Source organism: Peromyscus leucopus, chromosome 4 (genome assembly GCF_004664715.2).
Source record: "Peromyscus leucopus breed LL Stock chromosome 4, UCI_PerLeu_2.1, whole genome shotgun sequence".
Classification (NCBI taxonomy): Eukaryota; Metazoa; Chordata; class Mammalia; order Rodentia; family Cricetidae; genus Peromyscus; species Peromyscus leucopus.
Genome location: NC_051066.1, coordinates 108,161,630 through 108,174,112, shown reverse-complemented (window position 1 = coordinate 108,174,112; position 12,483 = coordinate 108,161,630). Strand labels below are relative to the sequence as shown.

At 51.1% G+C, this 12,483-nt stretch overlaps 1 protein-coding gene across 3 annotated transcripts in view; it reads left to right on the top strand.

Moving 5' to 3' along the window:
• Positions 1–12,483, top strand: part of Rassf2 (Ras association domain family member 2) — a 50,959-nt gene that overhangs the window by 27,357 nt on the left and 11,119 nt on the right. For 2 of the 3 annotated variants that reach the window (XR_005091409.1, XR_005091408.1), the window contains exons 7-11: positions 1,548–1,649; positions 3,443–3,494; positions 4,157–4,278; positions 6,423–6,520; positions 8,197–8,542. Coding sequence is in view for 1 of the 3 variants with exons in the window: in XM_028878613.2 (XP_028734446.1) it covers positions 1,548–1,649; positions 3,443–3,494; positions 4,157–4,278; positions 6,423–6,520; positions 8,197–8,266 (444 nt within the window). In the remaining 2 variants the exon portion in view is untranslated. Of the gene's footprint in view, positions 1–1,547; positions 1,650–3,442; positions 3,495–4,156; positions 4,279–6,422; positions 6,521–8,196; positions 12,143–12,483 lie in introns of those variants that run through there. The other variant, XM_028878613.2, reaches the window with a different exon arrangement.

Here is a 12,483-nt window from a genome sequence, read left to right as displayed (position 1 = left end):
GGCGCGGGACCCAGGAAGCCAAGAAGTTTTGGTTTAGTCTAAAGGCTGTGAGTGTGATGGAGGCTTTTGCTGGCTTCTTGAGAGATTCAGGACTTCCGGGTGAGGACTAGTCCCCACTAGGTGTGGGAGATCTCAGTAGCCTATGAAGCAGACGCAGCTTTCAGAGTTCCATGAGCACGTCTCATGGACCCTTCCCTTGCCTTGGCAGGTCAATCTGTGTAGTTAATTCCTGCTCCCACCCCTGGCCTCCCCCAGCACCCAGCACGCTGTGCTTTTCCTCCTAATGTGAGAAACAGTGATCTTCACTTCATAATGAGAGGACTAGAGACCCCGTAGTGAAAGTACAAGAGTGTGAAAGTACAAAAAAAGTGCATTTCATGACTTTGCAAAGTCAGTAGCATCCTAGAGAAAAGGTAGGCAGGCTGGAGGGCCATTTGGTACAAAACAAGGTTTTTATATTCCTAATCGCATTTAACCAGTCTTTAAGTTCCCATTTGGCTGAGTTCGTTAGAGAGGTACAATTCCCCATCCTATTGGCTCAGGATGCAAACCTTTCTAATTTCTACCCTGGGACTTGAATTTCCCTCCTTTTCTGCCCCATGGGCTCAGTTGGGTAGTAGACTGCCTGTAGCTTTTCAACCGCTAGGATGGACCGAGAGTGTTCGACTAAGTAAGCACTGGTACCAGCAGGAGAAGACAAGGGCTGGGTGCTGGTACCGCCTGCCTCTCTGTGATTCTCTGACAAGCTGTGAATGTACCCCCTGAAAATGGGCCGTAATGATTTGCTCTTCTCTGCTGCCATCTGACCCCCTGAGCTAATGACCGTTTTTGAGCAAGGCTACAGGTCTCAGTTCAGCCCAGCGTACTGCCATCTCGGGGACCCCAAGCCAGCTAACCCTCCCTTTCTTTCCGCTGCTTAAATCCCACCAGAAGCAAGTGCGTGGTGGGAGGGTGGTCGGAGACTATCTCATGCCCAAGTGCATGGTGGGAGGCTGGGCGAAGACCACCTCATGCCCAAGTGCATGGTGGGAGGCTGGGCGAAGACCACCTCATGCCCAAGTGCATGGTGGGAGGCTGGGCGAAGACCACCTCATGCCCAAGTGCATGGTGGGAGGCTGGGCGAAGACACTCAGCCAAGTGCATGGTGGGAGGCTGGCGAAGACCACCTCATGCCCAAGTGCATGGTGGGAGGCTGGGCGAAGACCACCTCATGCCCAAGTGCATGGTGGGAGGCTGGGCGAAGACCACCTCATGCCCAAGTGCATGGTGGGAGGGTGGCCTCTCAAAGGAAGGGTCTCTGTGAATATTTTGCTTATCTGGTTTCACCTCTAACCCTGCTCTTTGGAGCTCAATTTCCCAGGTGAGCATAGTCTGAGCTGGGGAAACTCTAAGGGCCACTTTGTCCGCGTTCATGCCTGATGCTGGCCAGAGTGTCTGGGGCTCTCCTCAAGTACATTTCCAGTCCTGTCACTGGGCCCCTTTCTCACTGGTTTGATACTCAGGCCTTGTCCCCACTCCTCCCCTAAGCCAGACCCCTCTGTTGACAGACATCGGTTTTCACACCAGCCTATGGCTCTGTCACCAACGTCCGCATCAACAGTACCATGACAACCCCCCAGGTCCTGAAGCTTTTGCTCAACAAGTTTAAGGCAAGTTTCTCAGTGGGCTGTGGGCCTCAGGGCTGTCAGGGTGGGGCGGGGGTGGGGGGGGGCGGGGCAGGGGTGGGTTGGGGGGGGGGGGCGGGAGCTTGCCGAGTTCTCCCACGATTCTCCAACCCCAGACCCATTGCCTAGGGAATGGTGCCGCCCACAGTGAGCAGATCCCCCACCTCAATTAACATCAGGATAGTTCCCACAGACCTACAGACTCTAGACATCCCTCTTTGAGGCTCATTTTCCAGTGATTCTAGATTATGTCAAGATGACAATTAAAACACCAAGTATTGCTTATTTACTTGTAGCGCAAATCCTAATTGCTTGTAATAATAAAAACCTGGAGGCAGATATCGGGGTAAATGCTGAAAGACAAAGGAGTAAGCCACAGCCACCTCTTACCTCACCAGCTCCTCAGCCTGAAAAAGGGGCTGAGCTCCTGTCTCCTCCTGCCTTATATTCCTCTCTCCATCTAGTCATATCACTTCCTGTCTCCACCTCCCTAGAACTGGGATTAAAAGCACGAGCTTCCCGTGTTCTGAGGATTAAAGATGTGAGCCTCCACCACTTGGCTCTGTTTTTCTTTTAGATTTGTGTAACCCAGGGTGGCCTCGAACTCCTGATCTTCCTGCTTCCTCCTTCCAAGTGCTGGGATTAAAGGTGTGTGCCACCACTGCTTGGCCTCTGAGGTTAACCAGTGGCTAGCTCTGCCCTCTGATCTCCAGGAAAGCTTGCTTTGTTAGAGCACAAGTAAAATATCACCACATCTACTTTTTTGTTTGTTTGTTTGAGAAGAGACCTCACTATATTGCCCAGATTGGCCTAAAGAGAGCCTATGGCTTTAGCCTCCTGACTGGCTGGGACTATATGTATGAGCCCAGCTAGTATTCTTTTTCTTTTCTTTTTTTCCCAATGATTTTATTTTTATCTATATGGTTAGGTTTTTTTGTGTTGCTAGGACCCAAATCCAAGTCCTCACACTGAGCCACAAACACCCTCAGCCCTTGTATTCCTGTGTTCTTAATTTTTTATTTATTATCTGTGGATGCTTGTGCCGTGGTGTGTGTGTTTGGGGGACGTGTGCCACGATGCGTCTGCGGAAGTCAGGCGACAGCTCTGTGGAGTCCATCCCCCCCCCTCCACTTTTTATAGGCTCCAGGGACCAAGCTGGGGTTGTCAGGCTTCCGTGGCGAGCACCCTTGCCCATTAGCTGTCTGACTGGCTCGAGTTTTCTTTCTCATGGAACCAGTGCAACCTAGGACACAAGGCTCTGAGTTTGGGTCCCCTGGCACCACCTGCCAGGTGGCTGAGTGGGGCAAGTTGCCTCACCCTTTCTGTGCCCCGGCTTTCTTATTTCTAGGAGGGTGGTGCCCACGTGTGATGGGATGCCATGGTATGAGATGAGCGAACACACGTTAAAAGTGTGTTAACTAAACCGGTCCAAATGCTTTAAGTCTAAAATGCACCAACCTCAGAACCTTTGTGAGCAATGACGTGACTCAGTCGTCATCTCGGGTCTCAGGTTTTTGTAGAAGGAAGCTAAACTGGTAAAACTCCTGCCCAAATCCCCAAACCTGAAACATGTCTTCTCCTGAACATCGTGGGTGAAAGATGCTCCGATGCTATTAACTGGCGTGATTGACAGTTCCCTGCCTGTTGCGTGTCCTCCCGGGTTGTAAATAAAAGGCCCTGACTTTGCAGAAGCCCAGAGTCTGGCTTGGAGAGTGGAGGCAGAGGGTACGGCTCAAGGCTGGGATGTCTCACTGAATTGTTTTTTGTTCTCGATTCAGATTGAGAATTCGGCAGAGGAGTTTGCTCTGTACGTGGTCCATACTAGCGGTGGTGAGTCTGAAGAGCACAGTACACTTCAGATCCTTCAATTAACTCAAAATAGCAAGCTCAAAACAAAAGCCTCTGTTCCATGGTTGATGTTTCCTAAAATTCTAAATGCTGTTTGTCTCCAAGCCTGGTGGGCTTGCGGGACAAGTGCCCCGGAGAATGCCGTGTGGGCAGTAACACTAAATCCCCAGACTTAACTGCCTATTAGAAAATGAACTGGATTTTCTCTAGAGACAGATGCCCAGTTCCTCCTGAGTGGCATCTTCCAGAGGGTCTGAGGCATGGTAGTGTATGGTGGGGGTGGGGAGCGGGGGGACTAGTATGTATTATATGGGGAGGGGTTAGTGTGGGGGGGAGCTGGTGTGTATGGGGGAGCAAGTGTGTATGGGGGAGCTAGTAAGGGGGCTGGTGTGTGTGTGGGAGCTAGTGTGTATGTGTATGGGGGGGCTGGTGTGGGGGGAGCTAGTGTGTGTGTGGGGGGTATTATGTGTATGGAGAAGGCTACTTTTAACAACAGATGGTGAGTAGTTCATCCCAACACAGTCTGACTTGTGTGGCCGCATCTCCTAAGTTGCCTGTCCCCTTTGGAGCCCTGAACTGGCCACCATTCCTGGTGAGAAAGGTCTTGGGCTGAGCTCAATCGACCTCGATGGTGTTGCTTTCAGAGAAGCAGAAGCTGAAGAACTCCGACTACCCCCTGATCGCTCGCATCCTCCAGGGCCCGTGTGAACAGGTCTCCAAAGTCTTCCTGATGGAGAAGGACCAGGTGGAGGAGGTCACCTATGATGTGAGTCCCTTGTGGTTGGTGGTCTGCCCTCAACAGCAGGGGGTGGGGGCGGGGCGAGGAGACTTATTGGTTACAGCATGATCTTTTTTTTTATTTTACATTTACATTTTTTATTTTATTTTATTTTCCAACCACAGATTCCCCCTCTCATCCCTCTTCCCGTCCCCGCCCTCCAGAAACCCCACCCCAAACCTGCCCATTCCCTCCTCCAAAAGGGTAAGGCCTCCCATGGGGAGTCAGCAGAGCTTGGTACATTCAGTTGAGGCAGGTCCAAGCCCTCTCCGCTGCATCAAGGGTGAGCAAGGCGTCCCGCCATTGGTAATGGGCTCCAGAAAGCCAGCTCAGCGGCATATGACCTTTTAGCCAGACCTCCGTCCCCTGTGGCTGCCCTGCTTTCATAGCTGGTTCTTTCGATAGCTGCGGAGGGTGGGCCCTGTGGGGATTGTTAGAGGATTGCATTTCTTGAGCCTCCCGAGGGTGCTGGGGTTCTGAGAACTTGGAAGCATGCTCCCAACACCAAGGACTCGGCAGGGAATTTCTTTTCTTGGGTGTTAGATGATACAGTAACAGGCACCCCCAAATCCAAGTACCTTATAACCTTGACCGTTTTCCTCACGATTCTGCAGCCCTGGGCTAGGCTCTGGGGTGTGAGTTTGTATCTTATTCAGACCTCCCTGAAGGGCAGCGGCTCCCTGGGCTCTCCTCCCCACGGGTATGTGATTAGGAGCATAAGAAACTAGGACAGGGCCTGGGGAGATGGCTCTGTGGGTAAAGAGCTGCGCATGTGTGAGGAGCTGAGTTCGAATCCCCAGGCCCCACGCATATCTAGGTGTGGCAGCAGGTGCTCTACAGTGAGGTGGGAGGTGGAGGCAGGAGACTCCCCAGGGGTCTCCTGACCTCTTGGGCCTCCTAGCTTGTCACATACAGTGGCAAACAACGAAGAGACTGTCTCAGACAAGGTGAGAGATGAGGTTTTCCTCTGACCTGCACACCATGTGCGTGCCGGCCCTTTACTTGAACACCTGTGCTCACACAGGTGCACTTGTGTGCACGTTACACACACATTTTTGAAATTTTCGAAAGAAAAAGCTCATTCAAAGCGTGGAAACTCATTTGAAGCTCCCGCTGAGATTGAGAGTGTGCCAAGTCTACAAGAATTCCAGTGCCCCCCCCCCTGCCCCCGAAAGCGACCCGGGCAAGCTCAGCACTTGTCGGTGGAGGAATACCTGGAGGACAGTTAAGAGAGCAGGGCAGGGTTGGTTTTGGTTGGTTGGTTGGGTTTGGTTGTTGTGTTTTGGGTTTTGGTTGGTTGTTTGGTTTTGGTTTTTTCAAGACAGGGTTTCTCTGTGTAGCCCTGGCTGTCCTGGAACTCACTCTGTAGCCCAGGCTGGGCTCAAACTCAGAGATCCACCTGCCTCTGCCTCCCCAGTGCTGGGATTAAAGGCGTGCACCACCCCCCAGCTGTTTTGTTGTTGTTGTTGTTGTTTGTTTGGCTGGGGAGGGAAAGCTGTTTCTTTAACTCTCTGGAGCCAGTCACTTGCCTGAAGCAAGTGCCTATTTGGATACCCAGAGACTGGAGACTGAATCTGGGCTGTGATGACTCCTCATTCCCTCTGGGGAGAACAAAGCAGTTCACTAAGGTCTTCTTTGGGCTTTGATTTGTTGCAGTCTGGGGATGGAACTTAGAGCCTACCTCCACCCTGCCAGCCCTAGGAGGGAAGAGAGCCCATCCCCACCCCCACCCTCACCCCCACCCTCACCCCACCCCCACCCCCAGCTACACTCCCATCCCAGGAGGGAATAGAGCCCATCCCCACCCCACCCCCCCCCCCCCCCCCCCCACCCCCACCCCCACCCCCAGCCACATTCCCAGCCCTGGAGCTCTTTCTCTGAGTCAGTATATGAAAGGAAAGTACTTTTCTGTTTGAAGTCACCCGAGTTGTGGCTCACAATAATGAAATGGAAACTGAGAAGTGCCAAGATGGAATCATGTAGATGCAGGCTTCTTCGAGCAGACCTGACCAGCCTGGGGTAGAAGGCGGAAATCCTGGCTTAGTGGGGAAATCGAGTTCTGAAGACTTTGTGCCTTGAGGAAAGCGATGGCAAAACTTTTCATAACAACAGGATTTGATCGCCCTCCCCAGGTGGCCCAGTACATAAAGTTTGAGATGCCGGTCCTTAAAAGCTTCATTCAGAAACTCCAGGAGGAAGAGGACCGGGAGGTGGAGAAGCTGATGCGCAGGTGAGCACAGCGTTGGGGTGAGCCTGGGTTTCGGGCCTCCACCCCCCCACCCCCCCAAGCTGCCTTGTGGGGACTGGTGCCCGCGGGCTGCCCACTGACAGACCAGACCTCAGACAGGGACATGAGCACCGCCGCCGCCGCCGGGTTTCTGTTTCCCACTTTTCTGTCAGCTGCTTATTGGGTATGAGATCACTACTATCCTTTTCTTTTATGAAAGAACTCTGGGAAAGACATGCGTTGCCTTCAAATCTCTTTGGAATCTGGATTTAGAAAAGGGAGGTCCCTTTCTCTTGGGTCTTACTCTATTGTCTGTTTCTGTAACCAAACACTCGGGGCTGGGTAATTTAAAAAGAAAAGAGATGTATTTAGCTCACAGTTCTGGTGTGAGGTTTACAGGACACACACGGCCCACATCTGCTTGGCTTTGGTGAGGGACTTATGGCAGATGGTGTGGTAATGATAACCACACAGGAGACAGGAAGCTAGAGAGGGACTTGGGGTGAGCTTTTTATAAGAACTTGTTATTTGAAGAACTAACTGGAGTCTTGTGAGACTTTATTAATTCGACTCTCACCCAACATCACCATGTGGAGACCAGGCTCGGGAGGAGGCACGATCAGACAATGGCGTGGTGCTGTCACAGCAGGGTGACGAGGCTCCCAGAAGGAAGTTGGCATTCCCTCAGATGAGGCTCAGAGTCTGAGGTTATTTGAGGACAAAGTCTGGAGGTCATTTGAGGGTCCACACAGGTTCTGGGGCCTGTCCCAAAGAGGTGCAGACAAAGAATGCTAAGACGCAGATACTCTGGGAACCTTAGGAGCAGCGACGGCCTGAGCCGCCCGCTCTAAAATCCTCCCCATCCTTCCTCCCTTTAGTTGTGTCCTTCTGGAAATTTCATTTGGGTTGAAGAGTTCAGCAAACTTCTTTCTGGGAGGAATCGATGATTTCATTTTAGTCACAGAATAGACTGCCTTTTTGTGGATATAATAGAAGGTCGTTAATCTGGTGTTGGAGGATAAAGCCAAATGTTTATTTCCTGTTCTCACTAATGACATCTTATTGAACACTTTGTCCTAGACTTGAACATAGCTTTTGCTGTATAGTACAAACTCCAAGCACGAGGAGTAGGCCCCCCTGGGCCCTGTGCCATGATGCCCACTCCCAGGGTGTCATAGCTCAGGAGCATTGTGGGAAACTGAAGTCACCCACCAGCCATGAAGCTGTGTGTTCAGTAGTTGTTGACGGCCTCTTCTGCAAGAGCAGGCCTGGTGTAGGCAGACCCGTCTGAGGTTACCATTTTGATAGGCTCCCCTAAAAAAGTGGAACACTGGTAATTTTGTGTGGTCCAGCCTTGAGTAAGGTCCAGGAGATACCCTGCATATGGAGTACTGTGCACAGTGTCTCCGGCACAGTAAGCACTCAGTGGGCCCTGGCTCGGTCGCTGTTGGTGTCTTCGTGTTCCTAGCCACCATTTGCCGCACTTTGTAACCATAGTAAAAGAGACTAATTTGGAACTGACCTCTTTCCCAGGCATTCTAGTGTGAAGTGGGTGTAAGTGGTCAGTGATGAGAGCTCAGATGGCAGGGTGATTGGGCTCTGGTGTTGCTTGGGTGGCGGGGGAGGCACAAGAGGTGGAGTGTAGACTGCCATCTACTTCAGGCTGCTCTTGTCCCCAGGTACACTGTGCTCCGGCTAATGATTCGGCAGAGGCTGGAGGAGATAGCAGAGACCCCCGAGACTATCTGAGCCACAAGGAACAAGGGAAATCCAGACACCCCAGGGGCGGCTGCTGACCTGAAAAGACCCATGGGAAGCTAGGCACTGTCCTTCCACAGAAATGTTTCCACACGAACCTCTGCAGCGCCCCCCAAAAGCCAGCATGGATCCCTGGAGTAGGCCGCAGAAGCTGCAGACAGCTCCCGATCTCTGGATCCCTGCTCTCCTTTCTTTCATGCTCAAGAGCTTTCATTCCTAGGAGGACCCGCAGTGTGTGTTCACATACCTGAGTATTTGTGTGTGTGTGTGCTCACATACCTGAATGTGTGTTTGTGCTCACATACCTGGGTGTATGTGTGTACACACACGTGTATGCATATGTATACTTATTATGTCCATATGCCTCTCTGATGTCTTCACATGCAATTCAATTTCAAGCAGCCAGCACGGGTGCCATGAGGCTGGCAGACATGCTGCTCCTGGGCAGGAAGAGTAGAGGAATAGCTAAGGCTTTTTTTTTTTTTTTTGCCTCTTCGAGTGCCAACGGCAGTCACCCGTATCTGCCATGTTTGAAATGGAGGATTCTGCAGGCTCACCTTTTGGAATGTCTGAAGGTTTGTAGCAGAGAGTCTCCCCATTTGCCAGGAAGGATGGGTGATGGTGAGACCCTTGGGATTTGGTGAAGTGACAGCGCCATGCCCTTGGGGCAAGTCCAGGGAAACGGAAAAGTGAGTTTTTGCACTGGAAAGGTTGTCGTTGGAGATAGCACCATGAATGTCCTCTGTTGTGTGGACACCTGGGGAAAATGGCGTCTGCCTCTGTTCTTGGCGTTTGGACGCTTCTGGGTGTTTCTGCTCTCTCAGTGGCCACTCCAATTCTTGGGGTCCTCCTTGGCTTGAAGAAACATCTTCTGAAACAAAAGTGTCCGGAGTGCATACAACTCTGACCTGCTCATGTGTCAGGGCTGGATGTGTTCTGAGATAAATGGCATCCAGAAGTTTCTAAGCACCGGTGGGGCAGAAGGGAAGGAGAGAGGCCACCTGCTGAAATGACAGGGGCCTTCAAGCCCAGCACACCACCACATCAGTAAGAGTGGTCCCCGCACGGAGTTGGGGCTTTGCGTTGGAAGCTAACACGTCATTCCTTCTGGCCTCCGCACACTTGCAAGCTCCTCCACCTTATACATGGAGATGGACTCCGAGAATGAAGACGCGTCCTGTTGTTGAGTCAACATAGGGATCAAGGAAGTTCTTTGGGGAGTCCCATGAAGTGTGGACAGAGAGGACAGTGCTCACTTAGCCTCTGAGCAGCCATGCTGCTGATTTTTAAACATCAGCCTCATTGGCAGAACGGGCAGGAGGGATGGCCCTGTGCACCCTCCATTAGCGACACTGTCAGGGAGCTGGCCGCTTGTGTGGCTTGTGCCATTTGAGGTGGGACAGACAGATGCTAGGAGCTCGGCGCTGGTCTGTGAAATGCAGCCAAGCAAGATGAGCAGCGTGTAACGCAGGCATCTCTGAGCCTCACTGCCACAACGTGCCCTTCCCCATCTGCCCTCAAGAAAGCTCTAGAAGCGGAGCAGTTGAGGGGCCGAGGGCCCCTGACCAGAGTGCCTTTTAAGGAAGGTGGACCTCTGCAACAGACCCATTCCTGTGTAAGGGTGTTGCTGTTCTCCACCCTCCTTAGAAGGTCTCACTGTGGGCTTTCAAATGATGGCTCTGTGGCCGGCCGTTTGTGCTGGATGTCGCTTAGCAACCCAGCTCCTCGGCCGGGGTAGCACCATCCATCCTATGGGCAGTGTGATGGAGACCCAGAGCGCCTTAGTCTCAGTCATACACTCCAGGGGACATGAGCAAAGCACAAAATTAGGGGCAGGGGAGGCAGCTTCCCTTATAATCAGAAGCTTCGGTGGACTCCAGTAAAACACAGAACTCCGCAGGGAGCTGGGGGTCCTTTATTACAGATGGAGAGCAGCTTTGCAGACGCGAATATTTGAGAAAATGATTTGGATAATTTCCCCTGCAGTTATTTTTATCTTGAATCTTCAGAACCTATACTGCCCCATACTTCTCCTTTGGGAGTTAGGGGGCTTTCCACAGAGCACGGACTCTTACTGGAAAAGGATTTCTGGTTTATAAAGGTTCTTTGTGACCCTGTTCATTTGTGACTGTTGGAGAGTGCAGGTTGCCAGGTTCTCCAAGAAGGTGCTGCCAAGGTGATGACTTTTAAAGTGTAGGGTTCAGAAAGAAAGTTGGGGTACATATCCACTAATCCATCTTGGCCCATCCCCTAGAATCATTTCTCACATCCATATAGCTGATCAAGAATTTTAGGAACTTGGCTGGGGATGTGGCTGGGTGGTAGAGCACTTACTTAGCATGTGAGAAGCCAACCTCCGTCTCTAGTACCACAAGAAAAAAGCAGCTGGGTATGGCCCCGTGATAGAGGGATTAGTGTGTTAGGACCTGGTTTCCGACTCCAGCACCAAACGCCACCCCACCCCATGAACTTTGGAAACCTTTAAAATAGCTGCAGCTCAACAGACCTCTACCGTGGCGACTGGATTTTCTCACCGGTGCTACTTGGCTTCGAGGCCTTGAACCCCAAGACTGAGTCGTGTAGGTTTATGTAATTGTGTGCAATGAACCTGAAATCCTGTGGAATAAAAGACCGATGCATGGGGGCGGGGGGAGTTAATCCAACTTGTGGAAAGTGATTTGGCCTCCTCTGCACTCCTTTTTCCCCTGAAAAGGCTTATGTTACAAGGTGGTCACGTGAAGAGGACACCCGACTCCGTCTGTGTGGGGTGGGGAAGTCAAGCCCAGGCTCACGTTCTCGGCGACCACACTGGTGGGAAGGTGACGGCTCGTAGCAGGTGCGGGTGTTCATTGGAAAGGGGCCCAAAGCACACACACCAGCCTGCCTGGGCTGCTGGTGAAGGGCACACTGCTAACACTGGACAGACAGCAGCTAAGGCTGGGGAGAGAGCCTCAAGAGGACATAGAGCCCAAGCCAAGATGTTGGTCTGAGTCACGATGTTCTGAGAAGAAACATTTGCACCCTTCTCCTTTCCTAACTATTTCTAGAAACTTCCAGATAAAGACATTTTATCATTTTATCTGTGGCATATGATCATCTTCCAAAATCTGTTGTCCATGCAAAAACAGCTTGGCAGGGATTATGTTTTGTGGGGTTATTTGGTGTCAGGAGGGTAGACGAGGAATCTGGCCGAACGGCAAGCACACTCAAGAAATACCAGCTCTTAGAAAATGACAGGAACAGTAAAACCTCAAAACAAAACCCATAGTTTATTTGAAGCTTTGTAACATGGAGAACTTGGGGATCAGGGATACATTTCCAAGCAAGAAATATGGCCGGTGACCAAAGGAGTCTTAGTGTCCCACAGCAGAAGGCCGCACTGAACTCACTCCCACAGGCTGCCTGCTTTGAAGTTTTTACTTGGGTTGTTTTCTGTCAAGTCTGGCTTCGGCCAGATGGAAGGGCATCAGAGAGAGGAGACCCCATGTGACATCCCTTCCTTCAGACATAATTGAAAGTGTTCACCAAGTCTTGGGGTACAGCTCCCTCCCCTCCTCCTGCTCCCATTACACTGAGCACTGAGGTGTTTAACTGAACTTTTGGAAAAGCCTCAATCTCCAGGCTGCTGGCTTCTGGGGTTCCTTCTAGTATTCCTTCAGGTTTCCTCTTAGTTGTGTGGAGTCTTTTTTTTTCTTTGTCATAACTTGCCTATTAGGAATGGTACACGACTTGGTTCAACCATGGGTTCTGAACTAATAAACAGATGTTCATAGGGCCTCAGTGGTTTTGTAACCTTTTATTGAAGACAAAAAACTTTTTAATGCACCTGACTTAGACCTTATTTAAATAAAGCTGTTTTAGAAGAAAGTCCCTGTGGATTCCGTCTGTAAGTCTTAGGAGGGGAACTCTGCATCTGGAGGTCCTGTTGTAAGGTGGAGGGTGTGTCTTGGGAGGGGAACTCTGCATCTGGAGGTTGGTTATAAAGTGAAGGCTCAGTTCAGCCCTAAGCCGAGTTCCTTCCCCCGGGCTTTGTGGTTTGAATGTGCCCAGACTTAGCTGTAATGTTTTAGTCCATTTGGGTTGCTATAACAAAATAGCAGAGAACTAGAAGCTTATGAAAACTCATAGCTCATATTCTGGAGCCTATAAGGTCTACAAGCATGGAGTCAGCGCCTTTGTGATGTATGGTGAGATCAGATAGCAAGACC